We start from the raw sequence: 21,133 nt of genomic DNA, 5'->3' as shown, positions 1-21,133 counted from the left end.
TCCTCACTAGTGTTTTGTTGGCAGTAGAACCTATTCAAGTCTTGACTCAACACATTTTTAAAAAAAAGACAATTGTCTCTAGTCTAAACAATACATTATATGCTTAATCACCTCCATACTTTTCTTCAGTTCCCACCAAAAGGCATGTGAGAAAACTGAGCCTCCAACCTCACATTTGAGAGAAAAACATTGAAAGTGAACCTAAATACTGTGTGAACTCTCTGTTAGCCAGCAAATAACTTGTCTAACAGGTGTATCACAGATCCTTAGTCAAAAATGTTACAAAAATGAATGGCTTGTTATCAGGCCTTTGCCAAACATGATGGCATGCTGAAGAGGTAATCAAACCATTTGATTCAGCTGTGTTGGAGTAGGGATGCATCTAAAAGCTGCAGGATAGTAGCTCTCGAGGACCGGGATTGGGCAGCCCTGCCCTAAGGTGAACTGCTAAAGTCTCAGTTGTTACCTGGATTTCATGTGAAACATACTGTATTGTTCAATTCTTAGAGAAGTAAAGTAAGATGAGTTGTTCTTGTGTTTTATGGAGCAGTTTGCAGTGCGGAGAGTCGTAGAGAGATCGGGCTGCCTGCCAGGAAACACATCAGAAAGCAGCTAAACATCAACTGCAGACTGTTGACTAAAGGAAGGATGACTTCTCTTTATGTTTCCATCTATTACTGGTTCTTGACTTCACATTGCTCTGTCGCCTGGTTATGATTTATACGTTTGGCTTTTTGCGGCGAGGTCAATGTGAAGCTGAAATTGGAGAAGAGCAGAGATGTGACGTAAAGTGAAGGAGAGCACTGTTCCTGTTAAATAAATGCCGTCAGTGTGGGGGAGTGCTGGGTGCCAACGACAAGCCAGCTTGGCATGTGGGTACACCAACTGGTCTGATGACTCAGAGAGAAACACATGCACAGCGAGCATTGAGTCCACGTGATGGAGATGAAACATGCAGGTAACCACACACGAGCCGCTGTAAAATCCACCAACAACAACAAGACAACATTTTTTTTAAATTCTCATGATGTGAAGACTGTATGTTATTGCTAGATGTCACAAACACATACTCCTACACAAACATCTCAAAACCTAAAGCTTGTGTCTGTATGAGCAGCTCTATGAGAATCTTCACTGTGCACTACCAAATATAACTGTCAACCGATGTTGGAAAGGCATCCGGCTTTTTCTTAGATCCCTATAAATGAGGCAAAAACTAATATAAAACATCCATCTGAGTGTGGGACGTATGGAAAATTCATGGTGTCCCTCAGCAACAACCTTTTATTATTTGTATATAAAATATGTCTGTAAATTATACTTTATGCTAGGGCTGTTCATATAACGATATAGATTGGATAACGACATAAAAACGTCTATCGTTTCATTTTACGCTATCGTTTGTTTCGTGGTGTCGCAAAATAAACTGTTTACGGCAATATTTTTTCATCGTTTTGATGGTCACTGTAGTGGCTATATTAATTTCTTAAAGTTCTCTCTTTCTCTTATATTTAATGTAACCACACTACAGACGGACAAGCGCCTGTTTTTATGCATTGTCGTTAGCAACAACGACGGTAACAGCATCGCGTGTCCGCTTGTTTATGTTCCACACAAACCTTTCACAATAAAGCTCAAGATCCTGTTGAGACTTTTCAAAAAATAAACCTTAGACTCAAACGTTAGAATAGGCTTTTCCCCGCAGCACGCCGTGTAATAAATACTCACAAAGAAAACGGCGGCCCTTACAACTTATGTCTAAAAATGTCTCGTTTCATGCATCGGTTAAAACACTCGACTCCAGCTGGAAAGACTTCCCGCAAGTCGAGCTGCCCGAGATTCACAGAATTTACAGAAAATGTTACATTTTTGTGATTTATATCGTTATCTACTTTATGTCATGACAAAGTACAGCAGAGGCTGGTCACGAGATTTGGTCATGAAACAAAGTTGGGGACAAATTTATATTTTGATCTATTGATGCCACACGTGGAAAGTTAAGAAATGAATAGATACAGTCATGTAATAAAGTTTTCACAGTACAGCATTGCTGATTCCACAGGGTATAAGAAGAGTATAAGAAGCAACTGGGTGCTGCTAGCCAAATTACCAGCCTGTGTGAGCAGCTCTGTGAAAGCAGTTTGGTCAGACTGTGCAATGCTCGAGAATACTTTGGAAAAAAAAAACTGAACAATTATGGCTTGTTTGGAAGAGTTTCAAGGAGAAGGCCTCTCTTTAGTAAAATGAACATGGAAGCATGGCTTAGGTTCACAAAGTTGCACAAACTTTGTACAAACCACCAAACAAACCACAAGACCTCTGGAACAATGCCCTCCGGATGGAACATTCTATTTGTGAAGATAACTAAACAAAGCATAACAGCAAATACGTAATACTAACTGTCCAGCAAGGTCGTGAAGGGATGATGATTTGGGCTTATTTTGTGCACCTTGGAGTCACTGAGTCCACCATGAACTCTTCTGTATACCAAAGTATTCTAGAGTCAGAGCATTCTGAGCCATCTGTCTGACAGATAAAGCCTGGCTAAAGTTTAGGGAAAGTGCAACAGGACAATGATTCCAAGCACAGCAAAAATAAGGTTTTGCAATGGTCCAGTTAACTGAAATGGTGAAGCAGGACCTTAAGAGAGCTGTGCATAAATAAATGCTCTCAAACCTCAACAAACTGAAGCAACATTGTAAAGAAGAGTGGGTCAACACTCTTCCACAACCATGTGAGAAACTGATAGTTACACAGGAAATGATTACTTTGAGTTAATGATACTAAAGGTGGAGCAACAAGCAACTGAATTATGGGGTACTCTTTTTTTACATGATGGCAGACAGACATGCTGATAGATGGATAGATACGTAGGTAGGTAGATGGATGAAACCAAACAAAAAAGTGAGAAACTACAATATTGAAGTGACGGTCTAAGTTTATCACTAACAAGACCTGTCCCTGTTAGAGGATGTGTGCAATGCTTACTAGGTGAGGTAAGTTAAGGTGCAGGTAGTCTGAAGGGTTGCTACCATACAGACAAATAATACAAGAAGCAATCATATAGATCATCATCTGGATAGATATAGATCATACAGATAGAGAAATGTTCCTCTATGGAGCAATATCTATATAGAAACTGTCATAAGATTTTACACAAAACCAGATTAAGAAAAAATTGCTACTGCAACCAGCATCAAGAGACTTGGTGCTGGTTTGTAGAGAGTCATGGCAACAAGTCATTGTCTCTGTCTCCTTTCCCCTTCTGTGATGTGGGCTATGTGGTCCAGAGGACAAAAGATCTCCTCAGTATCTCAGTGGTGCAGGACAGCAGCTGCAGTCTGTTAATGATACACCGTGCTGGGGATGCTGGTTGTTGCCTGTGATGGACAACGGTTTATTGCAAATTTGTGCAAATTCCATGCCCACCATGGTGCCTGCTCTCTTAACGGCCTATCTATTCACATACCATCCCCATTCTTAATGTTGCCTCCGCAGCAAACCGCTGTGTTGAGGAGAACACCGGAAACTCCTGACTGGAAGCTGGAGTTTACCGCCGATGTTTATTGACCCAGTACAGCCTGCTCTGCCGCTTCCAAAGTGGCATCCGGGCTGACATCATCACGTCTAGATGCGACCCCACCAGTGGGGCTCAAAATCCCTCAGACGAAACAGGATGATGACTTTGTTAGCAGCAGCGGAGGATGCCTCTCCATCCATCTTCATTTCTAAAACCAATTCCCTCACATGAGACTCTCTTCATGAGTCATCTGTATAATCTAATTAAACTGTGGCTGTCATCTCAGCTTTTCAAACCACAGGACCACAATACTGAACTGTCATGTTGATTAACAGATACGATCACATCGACTGAGGAATGATTGTCCTGCGCATAATAATGATGAAAGCAAAAGACGCCATTACACACATTTCACCTTTAAAGAAACCAACAGTCACCGCAGTAATCTCCTCTAGTTCCCTGCAGGGATCGAGCTCCGTTAGATCATGTTAGAAGTGTTCTTGTTACTTTTGTTGTGTAATTAACAACTGAGGTGAAAAAAACATCCAATGCTCTTTTTAAATTAGTAGTGCTCTTGTCAAACTTTTCTCATTTGCAACAAGCTGAAAAGTTTTGATCGTTGTAACGATGCACACGTCTGCAAGAGGTTACCAATTTAAAAAGCGGGTCCTACTGTATAATGAACCATGTTGCTTCAGTACACGATATTCCATATTTGTGCATGTCAAGTCTATTCTTTTAAATGTTTTTGGCCTTTATCAGCTAAAACTATAATAGATTGCTAAATATGAAAGTCTGTCAAGACATCTCTAACCTGGAGATAGCTGTGTTTGCAACATAGCAAATATGCAGATGAACAGTGGAGACTTTGTGGTTAAGGCTGCTGAGTAAGTTGAAATGTTTTGTGTTTTCATTTTTTGGCTCTTGAAACTGTAACTGTTTCCTCCAAGCTGACTACGTCGGCTGTAAGCTTCAAACTTTTCAAAGCAGATTTTCTAACATGTTACGATCAAAAAATGTTCTTTTTCTGGACAGTACCCATTTAATGTCACTGACTACATTTCTAAAAATCCCCTGAAAGGAAATTCTTTTCTGAAATACTTGCATTCTCCTCCGATTCATGTGAGCAGATGCATTTTTGTTTATTTTCTGGATTAACAGGATTAAAGGCTTGCTTTGAGTTTCATGCCTGTCTTGTGCATCCTGCCTTTGTATCTGGTCAAATTAATCGACCATTCACACAGCAGAATATGACAAAAGGAAACATTCACAGCAGTTAGAGGATTTCTCTGCATTTTTCACCAGTTTAAATAGTTTGATATAAAAGTAATCACATTTAATAAGTTGCATTACGTACTTTTAATTACGATGTAATTAAAAGTATAGCATTACTTATTACTGTTTACCAGGGTAACTACTAATCCATATCACTCAAAGCACAACCATGGCTAGTAGTCTACAGAGACACATCTAATACAAAGGTTACTGTGATGAAGCACAAAGATGTCCCACTATAACCCCTTCTTCCCTTCTCATTTTGCTGTTTGCTTTTTGTTTTTCTGTTGTTATTTCTCCTAAAAATGATAGAAATAATATTTAGATTATTTAGATGTGCCAGTAACCAAGAGGGATTAAGAACCTCAAACCAAAAATTAGTACCTTAGAAAATATACCTGTACAGTAGGTGTCCCTCCATCATGAATAAATTAGAGATAGTCAGAAATAATTGGAGGAAGCGTCCAAGACATTTGACACCAGAGACCAAAAATAGCCACTCTGTCTCGATGTCTCCCTCGTCTGCAACCTTCCTTCGTCCACACTCTAACAAAGTCTTTCTCCTTTTCATATTTGGGGGCACAAATATGGGTTGACAAGGTGGCACGGTGCCTTTCGACTGCAGAGGCAGAACTGTGTCACCGCTCCACACAGGAAGGGTTAAATGGGAGAATCACTGACTTCAGTGAGCCGGCAGCAATGTCCGTTTTACGGTTCCCTCACTGAGCGGACTTTATCATTGGTCTCGAAGCGACTACGTGACATCAGTCAATAATTATCGACCATCCTCACATGAAGTTCGCTTTTGTCCGTCACGACAAAGATTGTTTTATTAGGAAATCGCAGCTGGCCATGAAGCTCTGGAGACACTCAGCAGTATTCTGGCTCTCAGGTCTCAGAGAACCAGCTGTGAGAGTAATTCTGTTTATGAGGCTGATAATAAGGATATCAATAATTTTAACTGTATAGACACTGTGTGTCTGGCTGAGAAGAACTTTAGGACAATGTACTAGGTCCATCTCAGAAAGCTGATAAATGGATGTCTCTTAGACACCAGCCCTTTTTGTAGCTCCAGTGTTTGATGTTTCTTAGGGATGCACCATTTTCTTTGCTTATTCTTGGCTTTGAGTGTTTCGTCCCTTGTACCCCCTTACAATTTGTTGTTTCTTTCATTTCAGCCAAGACCATTATAGTTGACATAAAGTGTTCTCCCATCATAAACACTCACCAATCAAAAACAATACTCAGGTAGGCTTTGGCATTTAAACAATGGTCAGCTGATACTAAGGGATCCAAGGTGTGCCAAAAAAATTATCCCTGACACGCTTACACCACTGCCACCAACTTAGATGGATGTTTGTACCATATTCTGATCTTACCTTCTAAATGTCAGAGTAGAAATCGAGACTCATGAGACCAGTGTGGTCTTCTGCTCTTGTAGCCTATCTGCGTCAACGATGCTCTTCTGCATATGGTTGTAATAGCTGATTATTTGAGTTACTATTGCATTCCTATCAGCTTAAAGCAGATAGTTGAGTTGAGCTGAGTTGCTTCTATGCAAAGCTGATAGTAGGAACAGGAGCAACTTAAACAGCTAAAGTGACTTAAATATTGCACTCAATATATTTCGCAATTGGATGTTTAGAAGGGTATAAACTGGGCCATCAAGCGATTTGGGCCAGCACTGAGATTATCAGCTGTATCAGCTGATCCATCAGGACTGTGGGCTAGGTGAAATCTCCACAAGCCTGTCTGGATTCAGGCACTTTGCCCCATTCATCCTGAAAGATCCTGTCAAGCTTTGTTAGATTACAGCGATGTTGTTTGGGTATCCAGTCGAATGAACAACATCGGTGGAGTGCACATTTGTATTTGGGTGATTGCTAGATGTGTAGAGCAGAAGTACCAATAAGAGATGTAGAACTTGAGAAAAGTAGCAGCGCATTACAAAAGAGAATGATGACAGTGTGACAAACCGAAAAAAACAGCAACAACTCAATTTTATTTTGGCTTCAGCTTTCACTCTGAGGGAAATTAAAGAGCTATCAACATGAAATGAAGTAAAGTCAATAGAGCAGGAGGCAAATATGTAACACAAATGTGGTCAAAAAGTTACTGTTCTCGTTAGGTGAAACTGAAAGGTGGTGTAGCCAATAGTAACAAGTAACAAAAGTAAAAGCTGTAGGTGGTGCTTTCCATTTAAAAATACTTTGTTCCTGTTCAAGCAACCCCAGGATTTAAATCCCCCTGCTGATGAATCTTTACACCAACTTTACTGATGCTCCTGAAGAAAAACGTAAAGGTGTATCTTATTAAACAGGAGAAGAAGAGAGGGAGGGGGGAGACTGAAAAAGCCTTTCATCCCACTATGAGTGAATTACTGCTGAGAAAAATACTCCCAAATCCAACACAGCTGAGCAGCCAACAAGAAATGGAGTCAGTCAGGAGCAGCTCCCAAGTGTGAATTCAATGGACTGAATAAACGTGAAGAGGTGTGCTGCTGAGAGAGTGTCTATACCCAGAAAACTCTGCCTGGTTGGAAAACTTACACAACAATAAACAACCTTCATAAACACTTCAAAGGGAAAAAAAAGTTGGAAGAATGAAGTCAAAGAAAGGCGAACCGACCGAGAGAGACAGGCAATTTGTTTCCAGACATTTGGAGGCGGGAAATGAGATGGAGGTCAGGGTTACACTTTACTGACTGCAGGAGAGTGTGGAGGAATGAAGCTCGTCTGAATGGCAGCCAAGCATTACACAACAATATTCACCATCTTGAGGCTTTTTCAGCGCTCAGTCATTCAGCGTTTCAGATGATGGGTTTACTGTTTGCCATTTCTGAAAATGTAATTTGATTCAATTTGATTCTGTAATTTAGTATTTTACATATTTTATATTATTCATGTGAAAAGTTGTTTTTTTTTAAACTTCTGCAAAACCCAGTGGAGCAGAAAACGTAGTTATTGTTGAAGCTTTTAAATCCCACCAGAAAAAAAGTCAAACAGATAGTTTTCATTGTTGCGATCTTACCTCATCATCCTTGCAGGCAACATCTGCCAGACTGCTTGTTTCACCAAGAAGACTGAGATCCAGCTCACTGGGACCTGCAGACAGAAAAATCCACAACAATCTTAAAAACGTCATTTGGTTTCTTGTTATTTATGTCACTGTGCATTAGATTTTGAGGCTGAGCCAAACAGTGATTAACATATCTCCATGTAAAATGTATTTTTTATTTTATATTATTTTCATTACTTTTAGGTTTAAAATTATTAATCAGAGTCTTGATGCTCAGCAAATTCCCTCCACTATTGGCATCATCAGGAGGGAATACAGTCTAATGTACTTTACTCACTTTGCTACATGAAAACCATTTGATGCAAGATTTTACTGGGAAACCTTAAATATCATAAACCTGGCAAAAAAAAAGAAATTAAATATTAATCTTTGTATAAACGAGGTCTAATTTGCATCATCATTTTTGCTCTATCTACTACCTTTCACTGCTATTTCTGTGCAATTTTAAGTTTTCAACAGGAAAAAAAACCCCACCATCAGAGGAAGCGCCACGTAACACCAGCATCTTCCCTAAGATGGGCATTTATGCAATTTCAAACTTCCTAGAAGTTTTTCCTATAAAAGCATCCTATGTGCAGGAACAAGCCAGATCTACAGAAGCTTCACTGTACAACCCACATCCAATACTGGTGTGCACACAAGAGCTGACATCAAAAGCTGAAAAGTAAAACCAATGGAAAAGTGCCAGAAACTGAAGATCCTCGAATTATGATTCAGGCCTGTCTTCAAAAGTGAATCAGTTCCTATATACTCGCACATTAAAATGCAAAACTTTATCAATAAATGCTTCCATGCGTTTGGATTTTGTTAAGGCTGAGATTTAGGGTCATGCCAGGTTTGACGCATTTGCACACAGAGGAAGGTGTCTGCTTAGCCTCACCTCTGTAAATTGATTCAGTGACTTAAATAATATAAAGGGCCTGCTTTGAGAAAAGTTAGTCGTGGTTCTCAAACCGACAAGGTTGCCAGGCCTAGTAAAAGGCTACACTTGGAGCATAATTGCTCAATCGTGTCATGTAGTCAGTGTGAGAGGTCACCTAACCCTGAGCTGCTGCTGGTTGACAATGTCCCAGTTCCTCAAAATGACCTGCAGGTGGACAGATCATGTATAACACCACCACTCAGACCTGCACCCCTGACTAACAAACATGCCTGTACCCGTGACCTGAGCAATCGTCTGAAAACTGTTGCAGTAAGGTCTTCTGACTGCCTGCTGTGTTCTCCACATGTGATGGCTCAAAAAAGCCCTGGCTATCACATGAGACATTGTTTTGAGGGTCTGCGGCCACCCTCAGTAAGTATTTTGAACCCATTGAGATGGGGTTGGCAGCTTCCGCGGGCAATGCCTAACCGTTGCTACGCGGTTTGGTAGGTGGAAAGCCTGCATTTCGTCCTGACACGGCTATGGACTCACTTTTGGTTATTGTGATTTGACAAACCATGGGTTTGCATTTATGGGAGGGGGTGTTACGGCCCTAGCCTCTCTCTTACTCCTGAGGGTGCCTGTGTGGGCGTGTCCCACTACCTCCCCTGCCTGAGATGCCACCTTTCCCTCCTGTACAGCTGACTCCCATCAGCAATTAAGGGTATTTAAGCCCAGAGCAGGGTGAGCTCTGGGCCAGAGTGCCATTTTGTGTGGGTCCAGCTAGTGAGCTGAGTGTCTTGTGGTGTTTCCAGCTAGTGAGCTGCGCTTTCCTTTTGACTTTTTGCCTTACTGACCGACGCCTGAGTTTTGTTTGTTTCTTTTATGGTGATAACGGCTTGTCCGTCTCTTTTAGTTGAATTACTTCAATAAAACTGTTTTATTTAACTGTTTTGCCTCCCTGACTCCTTTTTCTGACCCGGTCACTTTTGTTACTTCCCCCTCCCCGCCTAGACCCCTCAGGGGAACGTAACAAGTTCAAAGAAGGCTGTGTTTCTGTTTATTTGTATGGTATTTAGCATGATTAGCAGATGTCTGTATCAGTGCATTGTCCTTGTACAGTTTTTAGATGCTGCTTGCTAACCAAGCTTGTGAGTATTGGCTGATTACATCCTCTTTACCAACTCTTTTTCAGATTTGGTCATTTATAGGTCCAACAGCAATAGTAACTCACAATATAAGGTCCACAAACATAACAGACACTACGTAAAATGTCTCAATACTTCCAGTACTGCAAACACAGAAAAGTACAAACTTTCCTCTTTTGTTTGACATGTGTAGATTTTACATATATTACACACAGATTGCACAATCACAAGCCACTTTCATTTTGCAGAGGACATGTGCACGTCTGCATTTTGCATGTAACATAACAGCATACATCTAAGTTAATTTTGCTATCATAAACACCTAAACCTGAACAGAGCCTGAAGTTCCTGCTGTCAGAAAGCAGACAGGAGAAGATGCAGTGATAAATTCAAACACATGGCAACGTCATCCCCTTCCACAGTGGAAATGGGCTGTGAACAACACTTCCCCTCAACAGGTTTTTTTTTTCAGTGCCTGCTGATTAGAGAACAGAGTTAGATTGTGTGATGATACAGCTTCAGACCGTCAAGTGGATTTGAGGGAGACGAGAATTTCTTAGATGCATTATGATAAACAGTTCACAATCTAAGAGCCGGCAACATGTCAGAGTGCATTTTGCCCCTGCAAAGGGAGCGGCTGAGGTATGACTGTGTGGAGGGTTTTGTTTTGCTGTGATGGAACCAGTGACGTGCAGGAGGTAGAGGCCACACTTGTCAGCAGCACTTGAGTCTGGCATGCATACATCTGCAGTAGAATAGAGAGTATGCTTAATATCCACTGGAGAGGACATTTTTCTTCCGTAACAATCACGTAGGAGGTGAGGCTGCGGGACAGCAGCGGCCTCCCCTCTCCTCCTCTGGTACTAGGAGCAGCAGATGGACTGAGCAGCAATCTTTAGATGTGACCTTAACTTCAGCCTATTTATTTTTAGCTTTCACTTGATCGTTTTGTCTCCCGCATCTTCTTCTACATCAGCAGATTGGTGCAGATTAAAGGCATCCGCTGATCCACGAAACAGTAAAGTTGAAGCGAAAATGCACACCCACGTGACCTGGAGATCTCTTTTTTCTTCTTAAGCGTGTTACAAAAATAAATCTTTCACACTGCATGCACTCCTCTTGCTTTTTCTTTTGATTCCTGGGTTAACACCTACTGGGAGTCTCTGTCATGTACACACATATAAATGCATCTGAAAGGGCACATTAATTATCGTACATATGCAATCTTTGTGAGAGTCTACTGGTAGTATAATATTTTTACTTAATAAAGATCCGATTCCTGCAAAGATCATTTGGAGCAACCATTTTTGAAGATTCTGCATCGCTCAAGTAGTGTGAGGTACAGTTTCCCTCCTATTTCTGTTATTTTTAAGTTGTGCTGTGAAGCAGACTGCTCTCAAGTGTGCTGTGAGGATCAGCAGAAGTGTGTCAGGCAGCTGTCAAGTTGCAAGAGGCAATTTTGATGTGAAGGATTGTGGGAATGTTGGCCTTCCTCAGTCATATTAACTGATTGGCCTTTATCACTCAATGTACAGATTGTGATGGAAAGCGGGCATATGGGTGGTCTGAGGGTCAATTAGACTTCAATTCCTCACTGCAGGCAAATATCCAGGAAAACGGGCAGTTTGATTGGTTGTCAAATAGCCAGTGCTTATAATCTGTCCCTTGAATCCCTACTCTGCTTCCTGCTGTGGCACAGCTGTGTCTGAGCTATGTAACATGATATGATGAATCACAGGCATTAAGCTAGCAGATTTCCTAGTCAGTTATATTTATAAAGTCCCACGGACACAAGATGTTCTCGGAAGGCTTTGTAATCCCTGTAGCATACAACCCTCTCTACGACCCAGAGTCTCCCATCACACACTTCCACTCCAGTATTTCCAGTGCTTTATTTATCGGATGCTTTCAACTATTTTGCTTTTTTCTTGATATTCTCAAGAAGATGTCACAAACTAATATGGATCTATTTATATTTCTGGATCCAGGAGTCATCAGCTTTTAGCTTCAGTAAACATTTTCAGTCTTGTTGCGACATACAAAAAGTAACGGAACCACTATTAACACATTTACCAACCAGTTTACCAAAACATGATTCAGTAGATTTATGCAAACTTTGCTCTACAAAAAAACAATGTGTTGTGTGGGCACATTTTATGTTAATAAAGCGTAGGTGTAAATTTGATAAGAGCTCTGCAAACAAAACCAGATACTTTTTGCCAGATCAGTCCTGTGCCAATGGTAATATTTTTATTTTAACCAAAACTTGTTGTTTATCACTTATGAAATCGGTGGAGAAACACCTGCAGGGCACTGACTGATCACACTGTACCTTTCACTCAAACATGACGTGTGTCCCGACGGGAAAGCGTCTCCGACAGTACATCGTCAGGTTTTACATAATATATAACCTGTAACTGTCTGAGTGCTCAGGCTGAGTCTAACCTTGTTGATTCTGTGTTTCTCACAAAGCACGGATAACCCTGCTTCACTGGTTGCTATGCCGACCTGTGTGGTAAGCAGGCAGCTGGTGGGTGATGTTTCTGGTTTTCACTTTTTTTCCTTCTTATGAATGTGGACTATTTTGGAGAAGCATTTGTGCACTGTGCACATGTACGTTTGGCCTGAGGATATTTTTTAGAGGGACTGTAGGTATGATGGGGTTTGAGTCAACTGCAGCCTTTTCATCATCATTAAAAATCTATTACTGTAAACATCGCCTTCCTCTTCATTATACAGCCTCACATTTGTCTCTCTGCCACACACAGTTACTAGTTTTTGTTCACATGAGTAGTTAAAGTTGATTGACAGAGTTGCAGGCACCGACACTGTCTTAAGTGTTCAGAGTTGCTGCAAAGTAATTGTAAAATCCAAAATGTGGACTCCACAGATGGCCATCAAGGTGGCCATCCAAGGTTTCACCCATTCATTATCAGACGAAATATAAAGCACGGTCACAATCCCTCCCACTGTTCCTGAGCAATATAAAACACTGAACGGTAATTCTTGACCTCTTGAAATTGGATTCAAAGATGAGCTGATGAGAAATTGTTGGTCAAACATTTGTGCCGAATATGAAAAGATTCCCTCAAGGCGTTCCTGAGAAACTGCGTTGATAAAAATGGAGTGAACCATGTATTAGATTTTCTTTTATAATTTATACTTTAACAAAATGAAATAGAATAAAAATACACAGGAAATATCTCTAGCTTTAGTCTTCGGGCAAATTTGTTAACAGAAGACGCATAATGAGGATTTGGTGAGTGCATGTGTTTATTATTAAGACTGGAATATCTATCCCAGCAGTCCTAAAGCCAGAGGCAGTGTGACCCTGGACATCACAGGGCTAATTCACTTCATTCATAAAAAGTTTCCCTTTTGATATAGTCATATATATATTTAGTTGAATATACCTATGCTTGCATTTTTGTAATCACGTTAACTAATTCAGAGGAGGGTTGGTCTGTTAGTCAACTTTTAGCTTTCTATAATCCATAACTGTACATAAACAGTAATTTAAAACCAGTTGTTCTGCTAAGCGTGTTTATACTGTGAATTACTTTATAGCCTTAAATTAAAGTTAGCAAACGCTGTTTCACGAGTAGATCAATCAAAACCAAGCAAAGATCGGGGTGATGATCTCAGGAAAATGACGATTTGGATTTTCCTTTTGCAACGTTTTCTTCCAGGGAGCATGAACGAGAACAGAACATGAGTTTTTATATAAGCTGGATATTTTATACATGTGATTTATTCTGCATTTAGCTCTTGCATTCATTTTTTTTGCAACACATAAACATGTTTTAATTAATTATAAATGTTTTATTTGCCAAAACTACATGATCGCTAACACAGCCCATCCTAGTTGTCTCATTGGCAGTTTGATATGTTCATGAGGTTGGTTGTTTTCAATCCTGTTCTCATTTGAGGTGTCAGATTGTAGGAACAAATCATGATAAAGACAGAAATCTGTCCCGAAGAGACGTATTTGTGATTTAGACAAGACAGGAGCAGTTACATTTATATTAATTGGTGCTGTTTACCTTCTTTAAAGGCTTATTACTATACTAGTTTTATGTGTGACCATAAAATGCCTTGAGGTGTCTCAGTGCTTTACAAAAACAAATTTTCTTCTTACCAGCTGCAGGCTCTTTGGAGGGAAACAGCTTATTGTCCAAAGTCATGCCGATGTCACAGAAGACCTCCTCCTCGTCTCGGTCAGCGTCCAACTGAAAGAGAAAAAAGTTTGAGCTTTCTTTGAAGATGACCTAAAACCTCTTTTATTTCTTCACAAAGTTTGAGGTAGGGCTTCACACAAGTTATGACCTGAACCTGAAACGCTCTAGCCATACTCCGTCTGTTAATCCACTGTGACATCAAGAACGAGCCTCATTATAAGATCAAACATTAGAAACCAGCTCTGATGCTCAGAGCTACACTCTTGGGTCATTTGGTATTCAGCGTACACCGGAAGCTTTAATAGCACTCGATTAATTAACTTTCCTTCTGTGTCAGCTGGCCTCTTTCAGATTATTCAGAGGCTGTCTGACTTTCTTTGCACATACAGTACTTGCAAATTGACCATGAAGAATTTGGTTTGTGAGTGAACTGGAAGCTGACTGATGCAGACTTCTCCTCCGATCCATTAATCTGCTCCTCGGCTGTCCTTCTGCTCTCATCAGTGCCGATGACAACCAGCTGAAAGGCAAAAGGCCACTTTGTGCAAGCGAAAGCAGATAAATATAAACACGCAAGACATGACTGCTCTCAGTTTTGTGATGCGACGCCTTCAGGTCTTTGACTCTGCAGAGTTACTCAGAACTCAATGAAGACATTAACGACTGTCAGCGGCGGAAGTAGTGGAACGACAAGATGTAAGATAGGGATGCTGCACGACCAACAACTAGCTTCCTGCTGTGGTTACCATGGTAACAGCCTAAAAAAAGAGGCCTGTGCCTGTTGTCTGCTGCGTGGGAGAGTCCCCCGAGTCCCCGCCGGCCCTGCGAGTCCACCTGCAGAAGAGGTGCAGAGAGGATCAGATTGAGGATTCCTCAGAGAGCGTGGCATTCAAAAGCCTTCTCAGAAATCTCCATGTCATGAACCACATCAGAAAAGTGGCTGCCGTTACACTGCAGTGTCTTTAAAACCAGCATTTGTTCTGACGCCAACACAGACGCGCCGTATAATCCATTTATACTTACAAGGAGCTCCCTGGGACTCTTCAGAGAGACTGTTATTTATCAAGGACAGATTAGAGACTTTGACTTTTTGGGGGTCTTTTGACTAATTATGTGACTGTTGTTATCTTGACAGTCAGGAGGAGCCAGTTCAGCACACTTACATTAGACAGAATAACAGACTGGCAGGCAAACATGGTTCATCCAGCTATCTACTTCCCAAAACTTCTGTTTCATAAGCACCCTTACTGACTAACCCCAAGGATACTTCATTAAAACTCTTCCAGTTGCTGCAAATTTGTTAACCGCACATCTATGATTCAAATCTCCTGCTCAGCCCAATCCCAAAGACTGGATTAAGATCTGGTGACTGTGAATGTCACTTGAGTACAGTAAACTGATCATCATGTTTAAGAGCACAGTTCGAGCTTTGAGCTGATTTGACATGGTGTGTTGTCCTGCTGGAAGCGTCCATAAGAAGATGGGTTCACTTTGGTCATAAAGGGATGGACACTATCAGCAACCATACTCAGGTAGGCTGTGGTGTTTAAATAATGTGCAGTTGGTACCAAAGTGCACCAAGATAATGTCCCCCACAGATTATACCACCGCAAAAATTTGATATGACGTAGGATGTATCCATGCCTTCATGGTGTTTACTCCGAAGTCTGATCCTACCACCTGAATGCTGTAGCAGAAAGTGAGACTCATCAGACCAGGAAATGTCTTTCCAGTCTTCTCTTGTCCAGTTTTGATGAACCTATGCAAACACATGCTGTGTGTTCAGAGGTGGCCCCCTGAATAATTTGGTTTTAATGACTGGTTATCTGAGTTAATGTTGCTTTCCCATTGCTTTAAGCAGTCTGGTCATTCACCTGTTGACCTCTGGCACCAACAATGCATTTTCACCTGCTCATTGGATATTTTCTCCTTTTCTGTAAACCCTAAAGATGGTTATGTGGGAAAATCCCAGAACACCAGCAGTTTCTAAAATACCATCGTGTCTGGAACCTATAAACATGCTGCAGTCAAAGTCATCTAAATGGCTTTGCATCCATATTCTGATGCTCAGTTTGAACTTCAGCAGTCCTTGATCATAGAGTTGCTGCCATGTGATTGGCTGATTAGATATTTACGTAAACAAACAGCTGAACAGATGCACCTAATAAAGTGGAAATTGAAAATAAAATTACTAGGGTGCAGATAATGTTTGAATTAAACCCATTAAAGCTAGTAAATATCTTCTTTATCCCAGTGTCTCTTCATCAAGCAGAGGACATGACTCTTCTTAGACTTCCTGTTTTTTTTATTCTGAAACTGCTAAAAATGATTAATGAGAATGATGTGTGCACCTCTCCCCATTAATAATCAAAACTGCAGCAATGCTGCTAAATCCCAAACAGCTGTATCCACACTGGAATGTCAGGCAGTAAATCACTTTTTCCTTTTGTCCGCAGACAACAAAACAAACCTAAACACAACATAATGCTATCAGCTTTGCTGCGTGGTTGGCTGCTCACTCATTTGTCACATAAAAATGGGATTTAAGACATTTGACTTCAAACTTGAAAACAGCATAGTTTAGTGTGCTAGCAGGCAAAGGGCTACAATTACATGGAGCCCGTTCGAATGTTTTTTTTAAAACTTAAACAGCAAAAAGTGATCAGTCATACTGATTTTAAATAATGAGACAAAACCAACTGGATACCAGCTCTTTTCATGTATCTGGCTACCTTTGCTTACATGCTTTCTCTGATGCCAACTATTCAGATGTAAGGAATAAAGGATGCTTTCTTTTTAAAGCTGCCAGCTTTGAAACTGATCTAGTCCTCTCTGTTAAAAAAACCCAAACAAAAACAAAAAAACATGCTCTTAAACAATTAGAAATGAGACAATAAAGAGTTATGGTGCTGGACAAGAACAGATAGCTGACGAGGAAGACAACCCAGGGCATATTCATCACTTTTGTGCATGTGAGACTGCTCCAATTAAATTCTTTTATGCAGATAATCACAGCCACCGTCAGTCAAACCTGATCAATCAGCAGATCAACGAGATAAGCTGAGTGGCAAATAATCATCCAAAATTACCTCGAGGTTCTCGTTCTCTTTAATTTACAAGCTCGACAAAAAGCCAAAAATGTCTTAAAAGAACGTTTTTGCAATAACTGCTGACAACTTTCTCTTAAAGTTGCAGTTATCTGTGAGACAGCGTTTTAATTTGCATCTAACAAAAAAAGCAGTGACAACAGCTCACTGCAGCTCTGAAGCCAGCTCTTCATCTGGACCACGGTCAAAGCCAGATTCTTGGTAAGCCTACCATCATCCTTCGCCTCCTTCCACTTCAGTCATCAGCTATTTGATATATTTGAGCCTTTGTTTTCATGTAACACTCCTTCCCCATCCACCTGCCTGCATCGCGAGGCTTTAGCATTTTTCGCTTATTACTATAGAAGCTCCAAAGCGTCTATATACAAGAAATGCAAAAAAGGTACTCAAGATAGTCCTTGTGTATATATGCTCTGAAGGGGGCTGAAATTCTACCTGCATGTGCATATTTTTTCATAAATTTAATTGCTGATCAGAATCAGAATACTTTATTAACCCCAGAGGAAATGATGTTTTCCCAGTTGCTCCAAGACAGTATCAAAGAGAGAGCCAGAACAGAAACATCTCTTCAAGTACATCTAAGCAGGGTTCAAGGATAATTTTCCAAATCTCAGCTTCCATGGTGTGCAATAAACTGGAAATCCAGCATTTTTAAATGGATCCACCCCCAAGGTTGTTTAGAAAACGCTTGATTTTAAAGTGATTTTATTCGCCATCCATCATGTTATCGATCATGTCTTCAGCTGTTGTCAAAAATGTCTGTAAGAACATGTTTTAGCTTCATGTACTAAAGCAAAGAGCTGCACCTTTTATAGATATGAGGTGAAGTAACAGCCTTGATCTATTCTCTCGGAGAAGGTGGATTAAAGGAAACAGATGAATCAGAGTCCGCCAAAGCTCTGAGACATCTTAAAGCAGATGCATCATCTACTCTCTGCAGCTCTTTTGTGCATTTGGCAAAATCTGTTTAAACAAATTCACACGAAGCTCTTCGAGAGCTCAAAAGACTCTCCCTGTACTTCACAACAGTCTTTTCGGAAGTTATGTAAAGTTCAGTGTCATCACTGGATGACAGCTTTGATATAAATAGACATGAAAGGATCTATAAATAGATGTGTGACTATTTTCATGTGATCCCATCTTGTCTCCAAATCTTCTATTTCAAGAAAAATGAACAAATATATTTTGCCCATCTTTAGAGAGACTCACGAAGGAGAATTTCGATGTCTTGTTTGTTTATATCTGCATGGCACCTAACAGCATGTGGGAAGGAAGCAGGAGCTGAGTTCAGTCAGGGAATACGTAATTAGATCGGTCAGTTTTCCTAGAATGACAAGGCAGCTTCAGCCGAGGACCCAACAAACAATTATCTCTCCTCTCAGCAATTTCCGATTATGGGCGTTTTTGTGGAGTTGTTTGTGTGTGTATGTGTGCGTGTATGTCTGATAATTGAGTCATCCGACATGCTAGGGGATAAAAACGACTTTCATTCGCAAACATCTAAATGTCATGTTTTAGATGAAAATCACAAACACTGCATTCAGGAAAATGACATCTCACATGTAAAAAGTGTACGTCAGAGGTGCCAGAATGCAGGGCGACAAAATTAGGAGTTAAGTCAGTTAAACATGGAGAAATTAACGTCCTCGTAAGCGTTTGTATCGACAAATCAGTCATTTTTCAGCGAAGTGGAGAAGTGACTCACTGCGATTGTTCTTTTGTCACGCTTTTGTCATTCCTTCTTACATTGGACCTGACATTTAAAGTGGAATGATTGCGTTCACGCAAAAGGCTTCGCTGTGCAAAAGCAATTAAGCCTCAGAGGTTATTACATTCATCAGTCAAGAAAGTGTGGAGTCCATCGGATAGGATAATTATTGAAGAGGAGAACAAATGTTCTGGGTTTCAGTTTATTTTGTATTCCAGGTCCCTTTGTTTCCTCACCTGCCTTATGTTCCCATGTCTGGTCCAGTCCCATAGTCCATTCCTAGTTCCTCAGTGTTTAGTCCTTTGTTCTTGAATCCTTAGCTTCCTCTCTTTGTTTAGTGTTTCTAGTTTTAGATCGTCTTAGTTTTACTTGTCTGGGTTCAGTTCTCAGTTTAAGTGAGTTTGTATTCTCTCCCTGGTTTTAGTTATCATGCTTCCCCTGTGTTCACAGTTTTGTCTCTCTGTGATTCCATGTTTAGTTACTACTTTTTAAAAATTTTGTTAGTCCTGCGTCTCCCTCTGCTCTGGGCTTCCCTTGTCTCGTTTTCCCCTGTAAGTCTCACCTGTGTTCCCGCCTGTTGCCCCTCTGCTTGTTATCTTGTATTCATTGTCTGTGTCACCATCTGTTCATTATCGGATCCTCCCTCATGCATTTTCCCTAGATAGTGTTTGTTGAGTGCATTATTTTGACCTTGTTTGAACACCTAGCAATAAAGGCCCGAGTTCTGCATTTCGGTCTGCGACGTGCCCGCAACACGGCGCTTCATGTTATTAATCCTTTATTTATCCAGGTAAAAAATCTCATTGAGATTAAAAATCTCATTTCCAAGAGAGACCTGGCATCATAGCAACAAAAGTCACATACCACATAGGTATATAACATTTAAAACAAATACAATATCCCATACAAACATGTGTAAAATATACAATAACAGATCAAATTAAGAGTACATTTAAAAACAATCACACTGAGTAAAAGAGCTGTTCTCTCGTTCCTTTAAAACAGACTTAAACTCTCCCAAGGTAACCAATTCATTTATTGTTACAGATAACCCCCTGTGAGCAAGCAGTTGGTGACCAAAGGAAGGAAAAACTCCCTGGTAACAGGAAGAAACCTGAAGCAGAACTATCTGGGTAGTCATCATCTGCAACTCGATCAGGTGTTTCTAACTCATAACCATTTGCTGCCTTTCAGGAAACTGATGCTCAGTCATGTTTGAATGTTTTGTCATATGTGTTATGAGCTTCAAAAGTATCCTGATCCTTTGTTTTTGTTGTCTTTTTGCCTTGCTGTAGTGGCTCCATAGTGTAGTGGTTTACACATTTGACTAACAAGCAAGAGATCCTTGGGAAGAAACACAAATAATTTTGGGGAGGCGTTAGAAAGAGCATCTGGTGTAAAAAATCTCCCAAAATCAAACATGCAGAGCTGACTGCTGTGGAGACCCTGTGTAAATAAGGGTGTGTGTGGGTGTGTTACTGCATGCTTTCCTTTTCTTAGCATACATATGTCTCCTTGTCTGCCAGAGCCACTCATTGTCCCTCTTTCACTTTAACCCTGCTTTATTTTGAAGTTTAATTCTTAATGTGAGTTATGGAGTTTTCCTTCCTTTGTTCTTTTTCCTGGCCTTGTTATTGCCTCGTGTTCACACGTGTTGTATGAGTGTTGTATATTCCTTCTTCCTGGTGTATGTGGAGTTGTTCAAACCTGAAAACGATGCTTGACTTTTGCTACAGTTTAGGTGGACAAATCAGATATCAAGCATAAAGTGACAAAAAATTGATGAAGAATTTACATTTTGAATCTCAAGAGAGATTCGTACCCAATAATCCAGCATGTTAAAACTTACTGAATAACATTTTTAACTGGTCCCTGTCCTCACTCGCCACAACTTTATTAAGTTCATGTGTTCAGTGGCTTGCCAACTGAAATAACTAATCAGCCAATCACATGAAAATAAGCTCATTTTAGGCTTCTCAGTACCAACTAAGCATTGGTTAAACCCCACAGCCTGAGTATCATTGCTAACGCCTTCTGATGGCTGCTTCCAGCAGGGTAGTGTATAGCAATTTCTTTTACTTATGTATTACTCACATTATTTTATTGTATGATGCCTTGGTGCCACTTGGTTTTCTGTTCTTTGTGTGTTTGGATTAAAGAATGTTAGCTACCGCTCACCGCTCGTCTGCAGGCTTTATTTAATGGAAAACGTCCACAACAGTAGTGTGCCATGTCTCAAAGCTCAGATCATCTCAAA

The 21,133-nt window shown here is 40.4% G+C and overlaps 1 protein-coding gene and 1 long non-coding RNA gene across 2 annotated transcripts in view; one reads left to right on the top strand and one right to left on the bottom strand.

The window, feature by feature from the left end:
• ak5 (adenylate kinase 5) overlaps window positions 1-21,133 on the bottom strand; it is a 104,922-nt gene that overhangs the window by 40,153 nt on the left and 43,636 nt on the right. The window contains exons 7-8 of the mRNA XM_026149065.2: window positions 14,022-14,112; window positions 7,826-7,899 (exon numbers count right to left, since the gene is read on the bottom strand). Coding sequence (XP_026004850.1) covers window positions 7,826-7,899; window positions 14,022-14,112 — 165 coding nt within the window. The remainder of the gene's footprint in view (window positions 1-7,825; window positions 7,900-14,021; window positions 14,113-21,133) is intronic.
• Window positions 322-8,233, top strand: LOC145421691 (uncharacterized). The gene is made up of 3 exons (XR_013903045.1): window positions 322-439; window positions 551-958; window positions 7,842-8,233. It is a non-coding gene; the product is annotated as an uncharacterized LOC145421691 (long non-coding RNA).

Source organism: Astatotilapia calliptera, chromosome 18 (assembly GCF_964374335.1).
Source record: "Astatotilapia calliptera chromosome 18, fAstCal68.1, whole genome shotgun sequence".
NCBI lineage: Eukaryota > Metazoa > Chordata > Actinopteri > Cichliformes > Cichlidae > Astatotilapia > Astatotilapia calliptera.
Note: the sequence above shows the minus strand (reverse complement) of the source record. Positions and strands in the feature narration are given on the sequence as shown.